Source organism: Dryas octopetala, chromosome 2, assembly GCF_963921425.1.
Source record: "Dryas octopetala chromosome 2, drDryOcto1.1, whole genome shotgun sequence".
In the NCBI taxonomy this organism is placed as follows: Eukaryota; Viridiplantae; Streptophyta; class Magnoliopsida; order Rosales; family Rosaceae; genus Dryas; species Dryas octopetala.
Window position 1 is genome coordinate 32,550,766 of NC_141367.1, and position 21,203 is coordinate 32,571,968.

At 37.2% G+C, this 21,203-nt stretch overlaps 3 protein-coding genes and 1 pseudogene across 3 annotated transcripts; all 4 read left to right on the top strand.

Annotated features, from left to right (window-relative positions):
* Nucleotides 1–5,352: 5,352 nt before the first annotated feature.
* LOC147295857 (wall-associated receptor kinase 2-like) lies at nucleotides 5,353–7,845 on the top strand. Its single transcript, XM_086231285.1, has 4 exons — nucleotides 5,353–5,937; nucleotides 5,968–6,280; nucleotides 6,411–6,590; nucleotides 6,797–7,845. The coding sequence occupies exons 1-4, from the start codon at nucleotides 5,353–5,355 to the stop codon at nucleotides 7,843–7,845; spliced, it is 2,127 nt and encodes a 708-aa protein (XP_086087411.1).
* Nucleotides 7,846–8,876: 1,031 nt separating this feature from the next.
* On the top strand, nucleotides 8,877–11,567 carry LOC147295858 (putative wall-associated receptor kinase-like 16 pseudogene; annotated as a pseudogene).
* Nucleotides 11,568–11,630: 63 nt separating this feature from the next.
* Nucleotides 11,631–15,350, top strand: LOC147295859 (wall-associated receptor kinase 2-like). Its single transcript, XM_086231838.1, has 3 exons — nucleotides 11,631–12,808; nucleotides 12,892–13,071; nucleotides 13,947–15,350. The coding sequence occupies exons 1-3, from the start codon at nucleotides 11,902–11,904 to the stop codon at nucleotides 15,185–15,187; spliced, it is 2,328 nt and encodes a 775-aa protein (XP_086087964.1). The 5' UTR covers nucleotides 11,631–11,901; the 3' UTR covers nucleotides 15,188–15,350.
* A 579-nt stretch (nucleotides 15,351–15,929) lies between these two features.
* On the top strand, nucleotides 15,930–21,159 carry LOC147295860 (serine carboxypeptidase-like 35). Its single transcript, XM_086231839.1, has 6 exons — nucleotides 15,930–16,280; nucleotides 19,307–19,411; nucleotides 19,567–19,856; nucleotides 19,945–20,247; nucleotides 20,337–20,473; nucleotides 20,638–21,159. Exons 1-6 carry the CDS (start codon nucleotides 15,998–16,000, stop codon nucleotides 20,984–20,986), a joined length of 1,467 nt encoding a protein of 488 aa, XP_086087965.1. The 5' UTR covers nucleotides 15,930–15,997; the 3' UTR covers nucleotides 20,987–21,159.
* The last annotated feature ends 44 nt before the right edge of the window (nucleotides 21,160–21,203 follow it).

Genomic DNA, 21,203 nt, shown 5'->3' on the forward strand with positions numbered 1-21,203 from the left:
AAAAACAAAAGAATGATGTGTATTATTTGAGTTTGCCACATAAGAATAAGGCACAAAATTCATTTCCTTTATATATATAATAGTGCCACCTCATCATGAATATTCGGATACAACGAAAATTATGGTGACCGAATATGTTTCAAGACGTGGACGTGGCATATACCCAACCAGCACCAGTGTGCAGTGGTGACGTGGTGTGATCGAGTGACGTATTGGAATTTCAAATACGGTGTTGACTGTTAACAAATGAAGTAGTTAGCTCACAATCCACGGAAATCAATTAGTACATTCGAAACAAATCATTTTAATTTGTAACTGTTATAAATGTATACTGCGTCCGACTGTCCGAGTACTGGTTGATGGTAGATCGCTAGCTTCGTGATCAAGCTTATCTCTAATTAACTTACAAATTTACAATTAGTCTTAATCAATGGTGACGGGGTAAGTGGGAATAGGTTTCGTTATATACATATTATATGATGTATTATATATATATAGAGGAGTGTTCTAAAGGTAATCAGTTAGCAAGTTAATACGAAATTAACCATACTTTTGGCCCCACCACATCACTAATCTAATAATCCGAACCATCAATTATTTAGGCCATATTTTAAAGATCATCATTGCAAAAAATCAATTAAATCGAAAATCATGGAGTCATGTAATTAAGATCAAATAAATAAACGATCAGTATTTTCGATAAAAGCATAGAAATAGTTATTATTATAATCAAATGGCTAAATGACTTCTGATTTTAGAGATCTTTTACAGGAATGATCTTTGAAGTAGGGTCTAAAAAATAAATGGTTCGGATTTTGAGATTACATTGTGCAGTGGGCCCAACATGGTGGTTAGTTTTGTATTAACTTACTAACTATAGCTAGTTAGTTTTAGAGTATTCTTGATATATATATACATATATTACTATACAAAAATGCTCTAGAATTAATTAGTTAATAAGATAATACAATACTAATCACTATTTTGGACCCACTACACAATGTAATCTTATAATCCAAATCGTTTATATTTTAGATCTTCATTCAAAGATTAACCTTGCAAAAAATCAACCAAATCAGAAATTATTTAATCATTCGATTATCATTACAATCAATTCATGTTTATTGAAAAACTTGTGTTCGTTCATTTATATGAGCACAATTAGCTTACTAATAGTTGGCTAAACAATTTCCGATTTTGTTACTTTTTTCTAGGGATGATCTTTGAATGAGAGCCTAAAAAATAAACAATTTAGATCATAAAATTACATTGTGTAGTGAGCTCAAAATGATAGTTAGCGCTATATTATCATACTAACTGATTAGTTGTAGAGCACTCCTCTATCACTATATATCACTCACTATATATCACTCTTGGGAAACTTACCTACTTGAGTTTTCAGACCCAAATTAATAATATTTGGGTGGGTTTTGATTTGACAGATCGATTATTCATTATTGGGCTGGACCTGTACGCTATTGCCTAAACCATGCAATTCTCAACTTCTTATAAATAATTGGAATGATCTTTCCCGGAAACCAACCAGGCAGGGCTAATTGATCGAATAGGCAAGTTAGAAACTTAGAACTTAGGGAGTAGAGAAATGCGTGCACTCTGTTTGCGTGTCCTGTCGCTTTTCAGGAGTATGTGTAAAATTAAATAGCTTCACCTAGAAAAAATTTCTATGGAGCCTTAAAAAATCTTATAAATATATAGCTCAAATATATATTTTTAGCATCTACAATTATATACATATAATACTAAATTAAACTTAAGTGGCTAACTAATTTAGACCATATGTTATAGATTAGAGAAGATCACCATTTAGCTAATTAAGTAGCTAGGTGAATTAATCTCCTAAAATCATTGATTAGATATTGTGTTCAGCATGTATATATCGTATGTTACACAAATAATTCATGAACTAGTTAGTGTGAACCGTGAAATCTTATATTATTAATTGGATTCATGCTTTAATTTAATATTAGCATGGCTGGCCAATGGTCTAGTATAGAGTATACGAGTATAAAGTATAGAGTATACTAGTATAAACTATAGAGTTTAAAGTAGGGATGGGACGAGATGGACCTCATCCCGATCCCATCCCGAAGTTGTTGGTCGGGATCAGAATTAGGATAGGATGACCATTTTCAAAAATGGTCCAGTATCATTCCGTCCCATATGGCTGGCCAATGGTCTAGTATAGAGTATATGAGTATAAAGTATGGAGTATACTAGTATAGACTATAGAGTTTAAAGTAGGGATGGGACGGGATGGACCTCATCCCGATCTCATCCCAGAGTTGTTGGTCGGGATCAGAATCGGGATAGGATGACCATTTTTAAAAATGGTCCAGTATCATTCCATCCCCTATAAAGTATAGAGTATACTAGTATAAACTATAGAGTTTAAAGTAAGGATGGGACAGGATGGACCTCATCCCGATCCCATCCCGAAGTTGTTGGTCGGGATCAGAATCGGGATAGGATGACCATTTTCAAAAATGGTCCAGTATCATTATGTCCCATATGGCTGGCCAATGGTCTAGTATAGAGTATACGAGTATAAAATATATAGTATACTAGTATAGACTATAGAGTTTAAAGTAGGGATGGGACGGGATGGACCTCATCTCGATCCCATCTCGGAGTTGTTGTTCGGGATCAGAATCGGGATAGGATGACCATTTTCAAAAAATGGTCCAATATTATTCCGTCCCATATGGTTTGGGATGGGATTGAGACCAATTACAAAATTCTCTATCAGCAAAACATTTACAATAACACTTGAAATAAGACTTTAACCTAAGACCAAGAAGAAGCCACAAGGAGCATAGACCTACCACACCACCAGCTGCTAGTGTTTATTACTTTATAAGAAAATATATTTATTATAATCCAATAAGACCAAGTCATTTAATTTACACCTAGCACCCTTTAAACGGGATGGGATGAGATCAAACGGGATTGGAATGTCATTCTCGATCCCGTCCCATACCAAACAGGACAAGACGAGATCATCTCGAAATGTTTGAAAAAAAAAAACAAAAAAAAAAACGAGATGAGATCTGGATGGAATTGGTTTGGGTCCGGGATTACGGGATTAATGCCCGCCCCTAGTTAGTTTGCAAAGTTGATCTCCATAGATCAAGGCAAGCTACGTACCTCAGACACACGTACATGTTTAACGGATTTAATTAAACAATTAGGTTTCCGCCCATAATTCCTCTAATATTTATCTTTGGTTTAATTCAATAGTATTAATTCTAAGGGGAGTGGTAGAGTGCCCTAATGACATGGCATTGTCACTTAAGTTTTTACAAAGACTATTTTAACCTTTTTAAAAATCTTGCAAAATTTAGATTTTAAAAAAAATTAAAAAAAATTTCAACCAAAAAATTTCCACCCTAATTGTAATTTGCTGCAATTAAAAGATATGGTCCACAGCCTAATTATTTTTTGCAATTTTTTACTTTTTAGCTAATAATATATTTTGGGAAATTATATGAATTAAAGTATTATACTGCATCGTATTAAAGTCTTTCCAAATTAAATGTCATCCCTTTCCCTTACTTAATTAACACGTAACTTCCACATCTAGCTTTGGCACAGGATCGATCTACATGCGGCGGAATTGAAGCAATAAGATGAATCTTTTGCTAGCTTCTTTATTTTTTGAAGAATATAAGTTGGACCCTCCATTGTACCCAAAAAAAAAAAGAAGAAGAAGAATATATATAATTAACTTGGAATTAAAGTATGATTTTAATAAAATTGGTAGAGATCGAATTCTTAAATCCCATCATTTTGAAGAATACAAAAAAATCTGAGTTGGAAAGAAAAAAAGTTATTCTAATTTTTTATTTTACTTTACATACTAACAAATAGATTATATGCAACATGAAATTATATATAGTAGGAAAAAAATAAGGTTACGCGGTAGACAAAAATAATGTGAAAAGTACATACGTATATGAGATGAAAGTGTGTAGGTTGAAGTAGGACAATGTATAATTACCATATATCTTTAGCAAACAAAAAAGTATAATTACCATATTATTTATTTATTAAAATTTTGTATAGATCTAAATTAATAGATTAAAAGCTAAGGATAGTTCAGGAGAGGATCCGCGTCCTGTTATGGCACTAGGAGCGATTTTTCATATCATGATATGGTTTCATTTGTTTTCATTGACTCAATATTTTCCCTTCTTAAAATTGTCGAAATTACTATTAAAAAAAAAAAAACTCAATATACGCCTTTCTTATTTTTCATTATTTTATTTAGAAAATTAGGATTAAATACCAAATATCAATAGTTTTTCAATAAAGCAGTAAGCCACTAATTTTTTTTTAGTTTAGGTACTAACCTAGAGTAAAACATTTTGGATTAGGTCACAAATCAGTTTGTTATATAGTTGTGACTGTCAAACAATCACAGTTGTGATTAAACTGTGACTGTTTCAAATTTATAAAAATTTAAAATTTTTAAGAGTTTAATATTTTTGATTTAGGCTTGGGGGATGAAGTCATATAACTCAAAGACTAAACAGTAAAGTTTAAGCCTTGCAAATATTGAAAAAACAACAAATCAATAAAAAAGTTATGACTGTTAGACAGTCACAGCTCGATATAACCATGTTTTTTAAAATTGGTACCTAAACTGAAATTTAGTACCTAAAGTAAAATGACATAAATATTTTAGTAGTTAAAATGAAAAAACATTATAATTTGTTACCTAAAATTAACGGACCTTATTTTATTTAGATATCAATTAGTTGCCATATATATAACTTTAAATAAAATGACACTTATTAGTTAGTTAATTTATTTTAAGGAGAACACAGTATATGGTCCAATTGATTCCCCAAATCATATCACCTAGGCGGCTAGGCCAGTTGTTCTCTTTTGAGCATACAAGGCCTTCCTTACCCAGTTACGTACCCAGCTCACAACTCATATTAAGGGTCTTAATTCGTTGATTCCCAATATCATATAATTAAGATTTTAATTTGATTTTATCTTTCTTTTGTATGCAATCTTAATTTGAGATTTGATTTCGTCTTTAAAATTATATATATTAATATTTATATGTACGTACCGAGATAAAAAAAAGAAAAGAAAAAAGATCGAAAATCTTATATGTATCTTAATTTCCTTAAGTTTGATCGCGTAAAATTGAATTCATGATTTAGTTAAATATATGGGTAATACTAAAGATGGACTCCAATCTTTGCTCGCAAGAAATAAAAATGGTACGTACCCTAGCTAGCAGCTAGTAGTGAATTTAAAGAGAGGCCGGTAGCGGAGTGTCCGTGCAGATCGAGAATTGAATTAGGCATTTAGGCATAAATGGGTAGTGAAGATGTAGAAGGAGGCCTCGGGCTCGGGCAAGTCCTAGTACTAGAATTGCAAGTAGTTGTGGTGGTGATGTACTTGACAGCAAAAGCAGCATCCGGGCAAGCCAAGGCAGGTTGCCCAGGCTCTTGTGGCTCTATTACCATCCCCTACCCTTTCGGCACAACCCCTGATTGTTCCTTGGATGACTCCTTTTTGATTGAATGTGCAAATCAAACCGCCCGGGTCCAAAGTGGCATGCCCATTTTGGACATATCACTCGACGATCATCAACTTCGAGTCTCCACCCCAATAGACAAACAGTGTTACAAGGATCAGCAGCCTTTCTCCAATGGAACATTCATCAACACCCCGTCCAAGTTTCCTGTCTCAAAGACGCTCAACAAATTCACTGTTGTTGGCTGCTACACATTAGGTTTTCTTCAAAGCCTACCAGCCGATCAGGGCTCGCGTCGTCCCTTCACAACTGCATGCGTATCTGTCTGTAGTCGAGTTCTCGATGTAGAGAATGGAACTTGCACAGGCTTTGGCTGTTGCCAAATGCCTGTTCCAGACAATCTCATAGGTTATTGGACAATGGTTGATATCAACTTTTTGAATCCTTCAAAGAGCCCTTCAAAGGTTCAACATATAGGTACGAGCTTCAGTCCTTGTGGTTATAGTTTTGTTGTAGAAGAAGCCGCCTTCAACTTTTCCTCTTCATATCTTAAAGACTTACAAGACTCAGACAATATTGCCCTCCCTCTGATGCTCGATTGGGCTGTTGGCAACAAAACATGTGAAGAGGCTAAGACCAACCTTACCACATATGCATGTCAGGCAAACCACACTCAATGTCACGATTCAAACAATGGACCTGGCTATCTCTGCAGATGCCAAATAGGTTTCAAAGGGAACCCTTACCTCCCTGATGGTTGCCAAGGTACGTATAACGTACGCACGAATCAATCAATTTAATTAATTAAACCTCCTGTTTAATCAATTAATTTGCACCTATATAGAATCGATGCTTAATTCGATCTTGTTTAATTGTGCCATATTAATTATTACAGATATTAACGAGTGCGAGGTTTCAAACCCCTGCATTCGCACAGCAAGCTGCGACAACTTGCCTGGTAGCGTTAATTGCACTTGTCCAAAGGGACACATAGGAAACGGCATGAGAAGGGGAACTGGTTGCACCCCAATAGATAGAGTCACCAATCAATCTCTCACACTTGCTGTTGCATTGGGTAATTAAGTACTATCTATTAACATTTAATATCTATTGCTTCTGATTAATTATATTTGCTAGCGCTTCAATAAGCATCATTTGGAATATAAATGAATATGATATTAATTATTAGTATTCTTGCAAAAATTAGATACTATGAATTAATCCATTCTACTTTTTTCCCCTTAATAATGCACTCTTTTTTGTTTCTTAACTTGTGACCAGGTATTTGCGCATGCCTTTTGATGTTACTTATAGGAGGTTGTTGGATTTATTGGGGAATGAAGAGAAGAAAACTCACCAAGCTGAAAGAGAAGTTCTTTCAACAGAATGGTGGCATATTGTTAAAACAACAACTCTCCTGCCATGAAGGATATAAAGAAATGACCAAAATTTTTAGTACAGAGAATCTCAAAAAGGCCACCAACAATTACGACGAGACCAAAGTCCTTGGCCAAGGAGGCAATGGTACAGTTTATAAGGGAGTGTTACAAGATAACAAAGTGGTTGCAATTAAAAAGTCAATCATTTGTGACCAAAGCCAAATCGAACAATTTATAAATGAAGTCATTGTGCTTTCCCAAATCAATCATCGCAATGTGGTGAAGCTATTAGGTTGTTGTTTGGAGACAGAAGTACCCCTACTTGTTTACGAGTTCATCACAAATGGGACTCTCTCAAGTCATATTCATGACAAAACCCAATATTCCTCATCACTTTCATGGGAAATGCGCCTTAAAATTGCAGCAGAAACTGCAGGAGCGCTTGCATACTTACACTCTGCAACTTGTATGCCTATCATACACAGAGATGTGAAGACTGCCAATATACTATTGGATGATAATTACACAGCAAAGGTTTCAGACTTTGGAGCTTCAAGGCTTATTCCAATTGATCAAACTAAATTAACCACTTTGGTGCAGGGTACATTTGGATATGTAGACCCAGAATATTTTCGTACTAGCCAACTGACAGAAAAGAGTGATGTGTATGGTTTTGGAGTTGTTCTAGCGGAGCTACTAACTGGTAAGGAGGCAGTTTTCTTTGATGGGACAGAGTGTAGAAAAAGTCTAGCAATACACTTTGTTTCTTCAATGAAAGAGGATCGATTGCTTGATATTCTTGACCAACAAGTGAAGGTCAATGTCAATGAGGAAACTATGGAGCAACTAAACCAAGTTGCTAGCCTTGCAAACATTTGTTTAAGGGACAGAGGAGAGGAAAGGCCTACTATGAAGGAAGTCGCAACAAAGCTAGAAGGACTTTTAAATTAATGTTATATAGGAATCATATATATATATATATATATATTGCATGTGAAGTACTATTTTTTTTATTATAATTGAATTTTTTATTAAATTGTAACATATTTAATTCTCTCTCTCTCATGTTTATTAGTTTCTTTGAAAATGTGACTTGTTTCCTTGGAGACTTATTCCATGACGCGCGTCCCTAGCTATTTGATTTTCAATTTGATCATTCATGTATTTAAAAAAAGAAAAAAAAAAAAAAAGATCTAGGGGATACCGGATATGACGTAACATGAGATTCATGAGGTCTTGAATTTCAAATATAAATGATATGTGGGTTTTAATTAACGCTGACTTGTAATATTAATTCAAGGAGCGAGATCGAGAATGAACAAACAAACAGATGGCAAAATAACGTGATCCTCCACCCAGAGCATTAATTAGCCCCATAACACGTACTTACTCTTCTTTGATCGATTCATCGTAATAGGCTAATAGCTAATTAGCTACAAACTAACTAGTCAAATAGTCAATGAGAGAGGAGATGAGGAAATGCTCTAATATGGATAGAAAAGAAGGGAGAGAGATCTTTGACGTTTTTAAAGAAACCAATAAAATATTGACTCTAGTCAGAAAATTGATTATGTTTCCAAAAGGAGCATTAAATAAAATTATCAGTCAATATATAATACCCGTCATTAAATGAAGGATTTTGATTCATTAATAATGATTTTCAGGGCCAAAAAAAATAATAAATGATTTTGATTCTTATATCGTCTTGATTTCTCTATAGACCTATTTGGCACTTTTGGATTATAAAAATGTGTATATACTTGTAAACAGAAGCACTCATATGGTAAAATTTAAATCAAGACATAATCAAATTGAAAAGAGAAAAGGAAAGATTTGATGGACTAAAAAAGGTAAAACGTACTGAAAAAGAATAAATGAAAGGAAGATTTTTAGTCTTTTATTTAGGTATAGGGTGAAATCGATCCAAAGAGAAATGCCTAGATAGAAATCGAGCAAGAAGTGAATTGATCGATCAGGCAGCCATGGGTGCCTATCTAGTTGTGGCGATGATGATCTACTTGACAGGCAAAGCAACATCCGGACAACCCAAGCCTGGGTGCGCAGCCACAGCCAACTGTGGGTCTCTTAGCATCCCCTACCCTTTCGGCACAACCCCTGGTTGTTCTTTTGACGAGTCCTTTTTGGTCGATTGTAATAATACAAAGAATGGAAATGGATCAGGTGAAAAGAAAAAAGCATTTTTCCCGAAAAGTAACATAGCCATCCTCAACATATCAGTAGCAGATCATGAAGTGCGAGTGGAGAGCCCCGTAGCCCGAGACTGTTACAACGACCAAGCAGGCAATCTTACAGACGATGGTACGACCTCTTCCATGGTCACTCTCTCCAAGTTTCCAATCTCAAGCAGACACAACATCTTCACTGCTGTTGGGTGTGACATTGTTGGCCTCATTCAATATGATCCCAATGACAATAATGAAACCTCAAAAACTGTGGGGAATAATATCGCGACTGGATGCTTTTCCTTTTGTAACCGGTTCGAGAATTTGCAGAATGGGACTTGCGCCGGGGCTGGCTGTTGCCAAATCTCTATTCCAACAGATGTCATCGATTTTGTTACCTATACTGTTCGAAGCGTAAACAACCGCTCTGATGTAACCAAATTCAATAATCCATGTGGTTATGCTTTTGTTGTAGAGAAGGATGAATTCAACTTTTCCACTTTGGATCTTCAAAACCTTCAAAACAGACAGACTCTTCCCGTCGTGCTCGATTGGGCTGTTGGGAATCAGACCTGTCAACAAGTCCAGACAAACCCTAAGTCACCTTCTTACGCTTGTCAGTCAAATTATAGTGAATGCCACCAATCCAACAATGGACCTGGCTATATCTGCAAATGCCGCCAAGGTTTTCAAGGAAACCCTTACCTCGTTGATGGTTGCCAAGGTACGTACCTACCTATTTTAATTAAACTCGATCGTTCATTTATTTCTTCAATTTAACTAATTAATTCTAAATTTTTACTTTACTTGCATATGAGTAATGTACATATATATGTTGCTAATTATATATTAGAGTACTGTGGTTATGCTTTATATATAGTGTTTGAGTACGTATTTGTTAATCTCTTTAGATATTACTTTGTCCATGTGGTTGAGAGGTGTTTGTGATTATGTGGCAATAATGGCATGGTTGGTTGTCGTTTAATTTCTATGTAACGTGTAAGGTTAATTGTGATCCAAGTAAATGAATTGTTGTTTCAGATATTGACGAGTGCGAGACTTCAAGCCCCTGCATTAACACAGCAAAATGCAACAACGTGCCTGGAAGCGTAAATTGCATTTGTCCAAATGGAAACATAGGAGACGGAATGAGAAATGGAACAGGTTGCACCCGAAAAAATGATAGCAACCAATCTCTAGCTATTGGAATGGGTAACTTCAATCTTATTATTTTAGTCCTTTTTTTAATTATTTTGATACATATTAATTATATTGAGTCCAATCATATATCATACTACAATATATAGTTGTTAATATCATGCATGATTCATGAAGGGAGGCAAGGGCTGCCATTTTATTTACTTGCTCATAAACATAATGCACTTTTTTTTATTTATTTCTTAAGTTGTTCAATTTCCCTTTACTAATTTGCACTTGTGGGCAGGTATAAGCATATGCCTTTTGGTACTTGTTGTAGGATTTTCATGGATATACTGGGGAATAAAGAAAAGAAAGTTCATCAGGCTCAAAGAGAAATTCTTCAAAAAAAATGGTGGCATATTATTCCAACAACAACTCTCCAATAATCGTAGAAGATCGGTTGAGATAGCCAGGATTTTTACTGCAGAGGAATTGAAAAAGGCCACTAACAACTACGATGACAGTAGGGTCCTTGGGCAAGGAGGCTTTGGAACAGTTTACAAGGGAATTCTATCAGATAACAAAGTGGTTGCCATTAAGAAGTCCAAAGTTTCGGACCAAAATCAAATCGAGCAATTCATTAATGAGGTAATTGTGCTTTCTCAAATCAACCATCGCAATGTGGTCAAGCTTTTAGGTTGTTGTTTGGAGACAGAAGTACCTCTTCTTGTCTACGAGTTCATCACAAATGGGACTCTTTATAGCCATATCCATGATGGAACGCGTTATCCCTCACCACTTTCATGGGAATTGCGTCTTAAAATTGCAATAGAAACTGCAGGGGCACTTTCGTACTTACACTCTGAAACTTGTATACCAATCATACATCGGGATGTGAAGACTGCAAATATATTGTTGGATGATAATTACACAGCCAAGGTTTCAGACTTTGGAGCTTCAAGGCTTATTCCCATTGATCAAACTGAATTGACCACTTTAGTGCGGGGAACATTTGGCTATTTGGACCCGGAATACTCTCAAAGTAGCCAACTCACAGAAAAGAGTGACGTGTATAGCTTTGGAGTTGTTTTGGTGGAGCTACTAACCGGTAAGAAGGCGCTTTGCTTTTCTAGGCCAGAGAATCAAAGAAATCTCGCGATATACTTTGTTTCTTATATGAAAGAGGACCGGTTCACTGAAATTCTTGACGGTAAAGTCGCTGTCAACGAGGAAATTGTCAATCAACTAAAGGAAGCTGCTATCCTTGCAAATAAGTGCTTAAGTTTGAAGGGAGAAGAAAGGCCTACCATGAAGGAAGTCACAACAGAACTCGAAGCAATAATAAATTAATTAAGTTGCAAGCCGGCCGGGCCGGCCGGCTACAGATTAATATTGTTTTAATTTCTTATTGTAATTAAACTACTAGGTAGAATGGTTTTTTTGGTTTTCATCTCGATTCATTTTTTAAGTAGATCATGATATTAACTTTGAAACGCGTTTTTGTTGGTCGTCGATCCCGAGTCTGGACGACCCAGTCTTTCCATTAAAGTGTCCGCCTACCTTGTCACTAATAATGAGATGAAATAAGGAAGCCATCTAAATTGTTTTGGGTTCATTGAGTCATCAAACACTTGCAGGCTGCACACATGCATAGAACACAGAAGCAGAAATTAATTGATGAGCCATGGGTGATGAGCATGCAGCACATCTACAACAACAACTCCTGCTACTTGTGGCCATCATCATCTGTTTGGCAGCCAAATCAGCATTCGGGCAACCCAAGCCTGGCTGCTCAGCCACCTGTGGCTCTCTAAGCATCCCCTACCCTTTTGGCACAACCCCTGACTGCTACTATGACGACTCTTTTCTCCTCGCTTGTAATGATACTACAAATGGTCAAAAATCGTTATTCTTTCCAAAAAGTAACGTAAGCATCCTCGACATATCACTGCTTAATCATGAATTGCGAGTCTCAAGCTCCATATCCCACGACTGTTACGAGTACAACAAGTCGGGCAATCTCACTAGCAATAGCAGTTCATCAACTTCCATGCGCACCTTCTCCAAATTTCCTATCTCAAGCAGCCGCAACAGCTTCACTGCTGTTGGGTGTGACACTGTTGGGGTTATTGTAAGCTCAAGAGGGCGTAACTACACAACTGGATGTGTATCATTCTGTAACCAAATTGAGGATGTCGAGAGTGGGACTTGCTCTGGCATTGGTTGTTGCCAAATACCTATCCCAGACGATGTGATAGATTATGCTACGGCTACTGCAAGCTTGGACAACCATCATGATGTTAGAAGCTTCAATCCATGTGGATATGCTTTTGTTGTGGAAGAAGATGCCTTCAATTTTTCCACCTTGGATCTTCAGAATTTCCAGAACAGAGAGAGTGTCCCTGTGATTCTCAATTGGGCGGTTGGAAATCAGACATGTGAAGAAGCTAAGAGCAGTAATAGTAGCACTGCAGATTATGCATGTCAGGCAAAGGACAGTGAATGTCACAATTCAACCAACGGGCCTGGATACATCTGCAAATGCAATCAAGGTTATCAAGGGAACCCTTACCTCCTTGATGGTTGCCAAGGTACATGTCATAAATCATATATGTGTGTATTGCTATAAATTATTTAATTATAATTTTGAGGGATTTTGGTTTTGTAATTTCAGATGTGAACGAGTGCGAGATTTCAAACCCGTGCAGTAGTACAGCAACTTGCAACAATATTCTTGGAAGCGTTAATTGCTTGTGTCCAAAGGGACACGAGGGGGACGGAAAGATAGATGGAACAGGTTGCAGCCCACAAGACAAGCGTCGTACTCAATCTCTAAGACTTGCAATCGCATTGGGTAAGTCCAACACTTATTATTTATTCGATCTTCTTGTATTGTATGATATCAAATCCAGTTAAGGCCACTTGAGTGTGACATTATACATGTATATATATATATATAATTGATAAATAATTATACCTCTCTCAATCTCAAATCAATCTTAGTCTAGGTCTCCTGTAAGTTGTAACTCGTGCAGGTACATGTGCAGATTGATTTCTTTTTTGATCAATATGTGCAGATTAATCTCAAAGTCCACACAACTTGAACATATATTATTTATATAATGTCATCATTCTATAAACAAGTAATATTGACCAAATCAAAAGAAACAAAGATACAAGTGAACACAGGTGTACAAAAGCCAAAGGGTTAGCTAATTAGTCACAAACACAAACACATCTTCATAACTTTGCGACTTTTCTATGTGGACTGATTCTATTATATGACAGCTAGCTGTCTATTCAAGGTTTTGCCTTGTTATTTTAATCTTCATAAATTTCAAAAGCATAAGGCATCTATGAACAGTTAGCATTTAAATGATTTTAAGGCTATTGGCCTTGGACCATAATTTGTTTGTGTCTAATCCCCAAATGGTCAGCGTGGAGAACTGATCAAACACGAAATCCATTCATTTTCGTGCTGGTTTCCTCTGTACTAGCTAGCATTAATTGCTTTGCCCAAATTCTATGCTTCATTCCATGTTTGATTAGTCAGAGTTTAGTACTAGGCTACTAGCTTACAAATATATAGGAAGTTTCTCTCGATTTGAATTCTAATGTCTATTTAAAATGTTCACATTAACTGAAAAGTCAAATATATGATTTTACCACAGCATATAGCTTTTAGGTGGAATGCATTTACCATTTCAAAACTTGTGACTATTGATGCAGGTATCTGCATAGGCCTTTTGGCGTTGCTTGTAGGAGCTTCTTGGATTTATTGGGGAATGAAGAAAAGAAAGTATATTCTACTTAGACAGAAATACTTCCAACAAAATGGGGGTATATTGTTACAACAACAGCTCTCTAATCGCAGAGGATCTATTGAGACAGCCAAAGTTTTTACTGCAGAGGATCTCAAAAAGGCCACTAATAATTACGAGGAGAGTATGATCCTGGGGCAAGGAGGCTATGGAACCGTTTACAAAGGAGTGCTATCCGATAACAAAGTGGTTGCCATTAAGAAGTCCAAAATTTGTGACCAAAGCCAAATTGAACAATTTATTAATGAGGTGATTGTGCTTTCTCAAATCAACCATCGAAATGTGGTTCGAATATTGGGTTGTTGTTTGGAGACAGAAGTGCCCCTACTTGTTTACGAGTTCATCACAAATGGGACTCTCTCAAGTCATATTCATGACAAACCCCAATATTCCTCATCCCTTTCATGGGAAATGCGCCTTAAAATTGCAGCAGAAACTGCAGGGGCACTTGCATACTTGCACTCTGCAACTTCTATGCCTATCATACACAGAGATGTGAAGACTACCAACATACTATTGGATGATAATTACACAGCAAAGGTTGCTGACTTTGGAGCTTCAAGGCTTATTCCCATTGATCAAACTCAGTTAACCACTTTGGTACAGGGTACACTTGGATACTTAGACCCAGAATACTTTCATAGTAGCCAATTGACAGAAAAAAGTGATGTGTATAGTTTTGGAGTTGTTCTTGCAGAGCTACTAACAGGTAAGAAGGCACTTGCTTTTGACAGGCCAGAGAATGAAAGAAATCTAGCAATGCACTTTGTGTCTTTAGTGAAAGAGGATCGGTTGATTGAAATTCTTGACCATCATGTGGTTGTCACTGACTCTGAAGAAAGGATGATGAAGCAAGTAAAGGAAGTTGCCAACCTTGCAAAAAGGTGTTTGAGGGTGAGAGGAGAGGACAGGCCTAGCATGAAGGAAGTGACAACAGAGCTAGAAGGACTCATTAATTTGGGGAAGCATCCATGGGAAAATGATGGGTTTTGTTCGGAAGAGGCTGAATACTTGCTCAAATCTTGTGAGCCTAGTTATTTTGGTGCTCAGGATGAACAAGGAGCTAGTTGCAGTAATACTACTACTGCTACTGCAGGATTTGATAGCTTGAAAAATCATATCATAATGCCATACGATGATGGCCGATAATAATTTTGTTATTTTAGTGGTGACATATTTGTGTTTTTAATTTAATTATTTGTTAATTTCTTGTTACCAACTCATTGTGAGAATTTGGCAATAAGTGTGTACTTATTTGTTAATTTCTCTCTCTCTCTCTGATGTGCCCACGATCGATACTGGGTAGATTGGTTTAGTTTGGGCCTTTGATCCTTCTGAGGACCAAACAAATGAGGCCGTTTACATCGGTGTGTTCAAGAAAGCTTCCTAAAATTGTGTTACTTGGTAAATATCAGACGTTGTAGCTTTTTCTAGGACGAATTTTGAGAAATCTCACCATTTTTCTTTTTGGAGTCTTAATTATTAAAAGAATGTTTTGCACTAATACCACCCAGATTTTATTAAATAGAAGAAAAGTCTAACTTCCGAACAAAACTGTGGAATTTGGTGGGAAAATATTCAGATGAATGATGAAGAAAATTGAAAAATGATGGGGGGAGAAAAAATGTCAAGAGATCTGACCAAAAAAAAAAAGAAAGAAGAAGAAATGAGAGGAAAAGACGATGTTTGGGAAGGAAAAATACATATGACTATATGACTATATGAGTGAGTATATGAGACTATGAGAGAGAGAGAGAGAGAGAGAGAGAGAGTGTGGAGCGGGGGATGTTTTTTACCATCTCCGGATGTCCCCACCCTGCCAGCTGGCCACTTTTCTATATTATATAATAACTCGAACGGACCCTTGCATTCTTTCTCTCTCTCTGTTTTTCTTTGTCTGACGCTGCAGTGACTCACATTTTGCACACCAACAGGCAACAGCTCATTCTCTTATCTCCAATGGCCTTTTTCTTGAAGTTGCTCATTTGTTGTCTACTTTTTACTGTGTGTGTGCCCATGGTGGTGGGCATGAGACCTCAAGAAGAAGAAGAAGCAGCAGCAGCTCAGAATCAAAGAGAAGCTGACAGAGTGACCAACTTGCCTGGACAACCGCCTGTCTCATTCCCTCACTACGCTGGCTACGTTCAACTCCAACCCCATTCCCAAAAGGCACTCTTCTACTGGTTTTTCCAAGCCCAACAAAATGCCTCACAAAAGCCTCTTGTCCTTTGGCTCAATGGAGGTCAGCACTCAGGACTCATCTCTCTCTCCCTCCCCAAAATATAATTCATTTCAGATTTTTTTTTGGAATTCCCTCCTACCTAGGAAATATTTTAAATACATAGGATCGATAAGAGATCGTACAATGTTTTGGCTGAGTATGAGTTTAATTCATAAAATAATCATATTCCCCCACCAACCTTCTCCAAACTCCGATTTTTTTTTTATTGGTAGTAATAGTATGACACAATTTGTAAGTTTGAGACTTGAGTGTGCCCAAATCTTGTACCACTAGTAAGTAATAGTAAGAGTCTATCTTGAATTGAATATAGTTTGAATTAAATGTTAGTTCATATATATTTGATTAGGCAGTTTTAGCTAGTATTGGATAATTAAGATGATTCGAATGATGGAGTAGTTTTGCCGTCATGTTGGACGGCCGTGATCTCTGCGCACGAGAGACAAGAGTGCAAGTACATGTGTGTCTGCTAAGGGACTTGCTTCTCTGGCGGTCTGGTCCTCTCTGGAGTCTGGACTACTGGAGAGGAGCAGAGCAGAGCACAACAGAAGAGAGACTCAGAGAACAGGGGTTCAACTCAGTTATAACTTATTATTAATTTATTACAAAGTAACCTGTAAGCCGTAAGGAATATTCCCCCCACGCCGTTATCTTTAACGGCCTCCATGGCCATACCCAAATGTCCCATATCATCATGATTCATGATTCATACAACCATATATGATATATCTATTTGGGTAAATTACAATTTAGTACCTCAACTTTACCTCGGATTTCAAGTTAGTACCTCAAGTTCAAAAAGTTGCATGTCAGTACCTTAACTTTCATTTCGTTGCAATTACATACCTCCGTTAGTTTTTCTGTCTGTCAGACCGTTAAGCGCCTACGTGGCACGGTGACGTGACTTTAAAAAATGCCACATAGACAAAAAAAATTAATAAAAAAATAATAAACTTTTTAAAAATAAAATAAATAATTATAAAAAACAAAAAAATTAAAAAATTAAAAAAACCAAAATTAAATTAAAAAAACAAACAAACAAATAACAAATCAATAAAAACCATCAACAAAATTCATCAAAAATAAATTAACAAAAATCAACCCAAAATTCATTTGCCACCGCCTCCTTCTTCCCCAACAAATCAACCCCTGAGTCACCTCCGGTCTGACTCGGGCCAACTCAGCCACTACCCCAACTCGGCCCTTGATCACCCCGAGATGCAGAGGTGTGGCTGTAGATGATCGTTCTCAGTCAGAGTTCTTCTGGTTGGGGTGGTCGCACGGTTGTCTGACAGGCTTCCCTTTTTTTATTTCTCTTTTTTTTTTCTTTTTCAAGTCTTAAGAATTATATGATTTTCTGGGTATCAATTGATTTCTTGATTACAGAAGATTGTGATTTTTGGGTCTTCGATCTGATCTGATAAAAGGGGATTGCCTGAGATTAGAGTAGTTTCACCATCATCAAGATTTGAGCAAGAGAAAATCAACCCGAGACCCACCCCAACCCACAACCACCACTCGAGCAACCCTCCCTCCCAGCCACACAAATCAACCCACCACCCGATACCCCAAAACCCGAGCAATCCGAGACCCACCCCACCAGTCACCGGAGAAAGAGAGAGGAAGAAGATGGGGGTGGTCTCGCCGAAGATGCGCGCTGGAGAAAGAGATCGGGAAGAGAGAGAAGTGAGGAGAGAGAAGAGACAGAATCAGGGGGTGGGCAACCCGAGACCCACCAGTCACCGGAGAAAGAGAGAGGAAGAAGATGCAGGTTCTCGCCGGAGATGGGCGCTGGAGAAAGAGATCGGGCAGAGAGAGAAGTGAGGAGAGAGGAGGAAGGAGAGAGAATCGGGGGGAGGGGGCTGAAAAATGGAGAGAAAATGGAAAATAAATGTTTTTTTTTATAATTTAATTATTGGTTTTTTTAATTTTTTAATTTTTTTTGTTTTTTATAACTATTTATTTTATTTTTAAAAATTTTATTATTTTTTTATTAATTTTTTTTGTCTATGTGGCATTTTTTAAAGTCACGTCACCGTGCCCACGTAGGCGCTTAACGGTCTGACAGACGGAAAAACTAACGGAGGTATGTTATTGCAACGAAATGAAAGTTAAGGTACTGACATGCAACTTTTTGAACTTGAGGTACTAACTTGAAATCCGAGGTAAAGTTGAGGTACTAAATTGTAATTTACCCTATCTATTTTGTCCCCCAACGCTTAATGGCAATTGGCATATAGCCATATACATACATACCCACATACAGCTAGCCTATCACTGATATGGGCCATATGGCAGGCCTGGCCTATGGTCTCGTTCATTTCTATAGAAAAAAAGTGCTACTAGTGTGTAGTGACAGGCAGGACCCACTATTCTCACCCCTCTCATGCATGCAATACACCCCTTTTCTAACTTCCTTTCCATCATTTTTCACCCACCACATGTTATCCACTTTTCTTTCTTTTCTTGGTAGAGCATATATATCTATATCTATGCATTAGCCATTAGGCCCATTACTCACACTATAGTACTATACCCACCAATTTCTAATTTAGCCCCTAAGTACTGATTTTTTGGAAACCGTGAGTCATTTATACTTTACTAATTAGTAATTAGGCATGCAATTACTGGCCACTACTCACGAGCTTCATTCTACTTGCTTTTTACTGAAATTGACAACTGCTAGGTTGTCAGTTGTCTATATATACTTCTTTTTCTTGTTTTTTTCCCCTCTTTTTATTTTGGCTTTTTCCATAGTTTTCAAATATTGTATACTTCCTACATAACTAGCTAGCTAGTATGAATTGTGGAACAAGGTGCGCTCAGCTAATTTTCTAATTATGATATTATTGCCCATTTCTTCCAAATCATATGAAGATTAATTCGTTCTTTAGGATCGAGAAGAAAGTCTACACTATTGGCAGCTAGGCCACTCAAAAGCCAAGACCAACCCTTCTTTTGCAATTAAGTAGTAGTTATTCTTTTTCACAAGGTCGGAAATTTATTTATTGTACGTAATGTTATTGCAGGACCTGGTTGCTCATCCATAGCCTATGGAGCTGCACAAGAACTTGGCCCATTTCTTGTTCGAAACAATGGAAGTCTAGTTCTAAACAAATTCTCCTGGAATAAAGGTTGTGATCGATGATCAAACCCTGAACGTACAATTCTATGTCTTAATGAATCTTAATCTAATTACTGCATATATGTTTGAGTTGTTCGACATTAGTTAATTAATTAATATGCAATATTAAATTGATAACGATGATAATGATGATGGATGGATCAGTTGCAAATATGCTGTTCCTGGAAGCACCAGTTGGAGTAGGGTTCTCGTACACGAACAACTCAAACGATCTATATAAGCTGGGTGATGGAGTTACAGCTAGAGACTCGTATGCTTTCTTGGTGGGATGGTTGAAGAGGTTCCCAAGCTTCAAATCCCATGATTTTTATATTGCTGGAGAGAGCTACGCTGGCCATTATGTCCCCCAACTTGCCCACGTCATCTACCAGAGAAACAAACGAGCAGCCAACACCAGATCATCTCACTCCTACATAAATCTCAAAGGTTTCATGGTACGTAATTAATTAAGCTAATTAGAGTTGGAGATGCAGGCATTCATTTGGATCTCATTTAATGAATTAAGTGTACGTACGTACGTAGATTGGGAATGCTGCGATGAATGATGCAACAGACACGAGTGGGATGTTTGATTACGCATGGAGTCACGCCATAATCTCGGACCAGCTGTACAATAATATAGTGAAGGAATGCGATGTTCGAAGTGTTAACATAACAGATGAGTGTAATGAGCACATCCGAAGCTTCTTACAGGCTTATTCTGATATCGATATATACAGCATTTATACACCAATATGCCTCACTTCCGCCACTGCTACTTCTCAACCCAAACCCAAATCAAGCATCAACAAACTTGCTGTTGCACCTCGCCTCCTCACTCAACATGTAAGTCCCGCGGGGCCATCATCATCATCATTAATTTCACAATTAACCAAATTAATTAATTAAGTAGTCGATCCTATACATATATATAGGAGCTTTGGCAGAGGCTACCATCAGGGTACGATCCCTGCACAGAGGATTATGTGGAGCAATATTTCAACAGAGAGGATGTTCAGAGGGCCTTACATGCCAATGTTACCAAACTCTCCTATCCTTACACCCCATGCAGGTACCTACTTCTTTTATTTAATTGAATGAATGAATTAATTGCACGAACTGGAGCATTCTTTGTGTCTCCACTGCCACAATTAATTCAGGCCCACATTCTCGAAATCTCAGTTGCTTTATATGAATGAATGAATGAATGAATGGTTGGCTGCTTTATATGTATAGTGGAGTTATCAAGAGATGGAATGAATCTCCGGACAGCGTGGTGCCTATGATTGAGGAGCTGTTAAAAGCTGGGCTGCGCATATGGATCTACAGTGGTGACACAGATGGGAGGGTGCCCGTAACATCAACAAGGTACACCATAAAGAACATGGGGCTAAAAGTGAAGCAAGAATGGAGGGCTTGGTTTCATGAGGCTCAAGTGGCCGGTTGGGCAGAGACGTACGAGGGTGGTCTCACTTTCGCTACAGTCAGAGGTGCAGGCCACCAAGTCCCAGTCTTTGCTCCTCACCAGTCTCTTTCTCTCTTCACCCATTTCCTCTCTGCCAACACCCTCCCATCTTCTCGCTAGCTTTTACTCTATCTTATAGGCTTCTACCTACTACCTACCTAGTGGAACAACAATAATCATCCATATTAATCCACCATTCTATAATTATTCATCCCTCTATAGTTTCACCCACTTATTAATACCTGCAAATTGTCTTTTTTATTCAAAATAAATAAAAAGACATTAATCAAAAATATTTAGGCTTATGATGGATTAATTATATACAAAATAAGGAAAT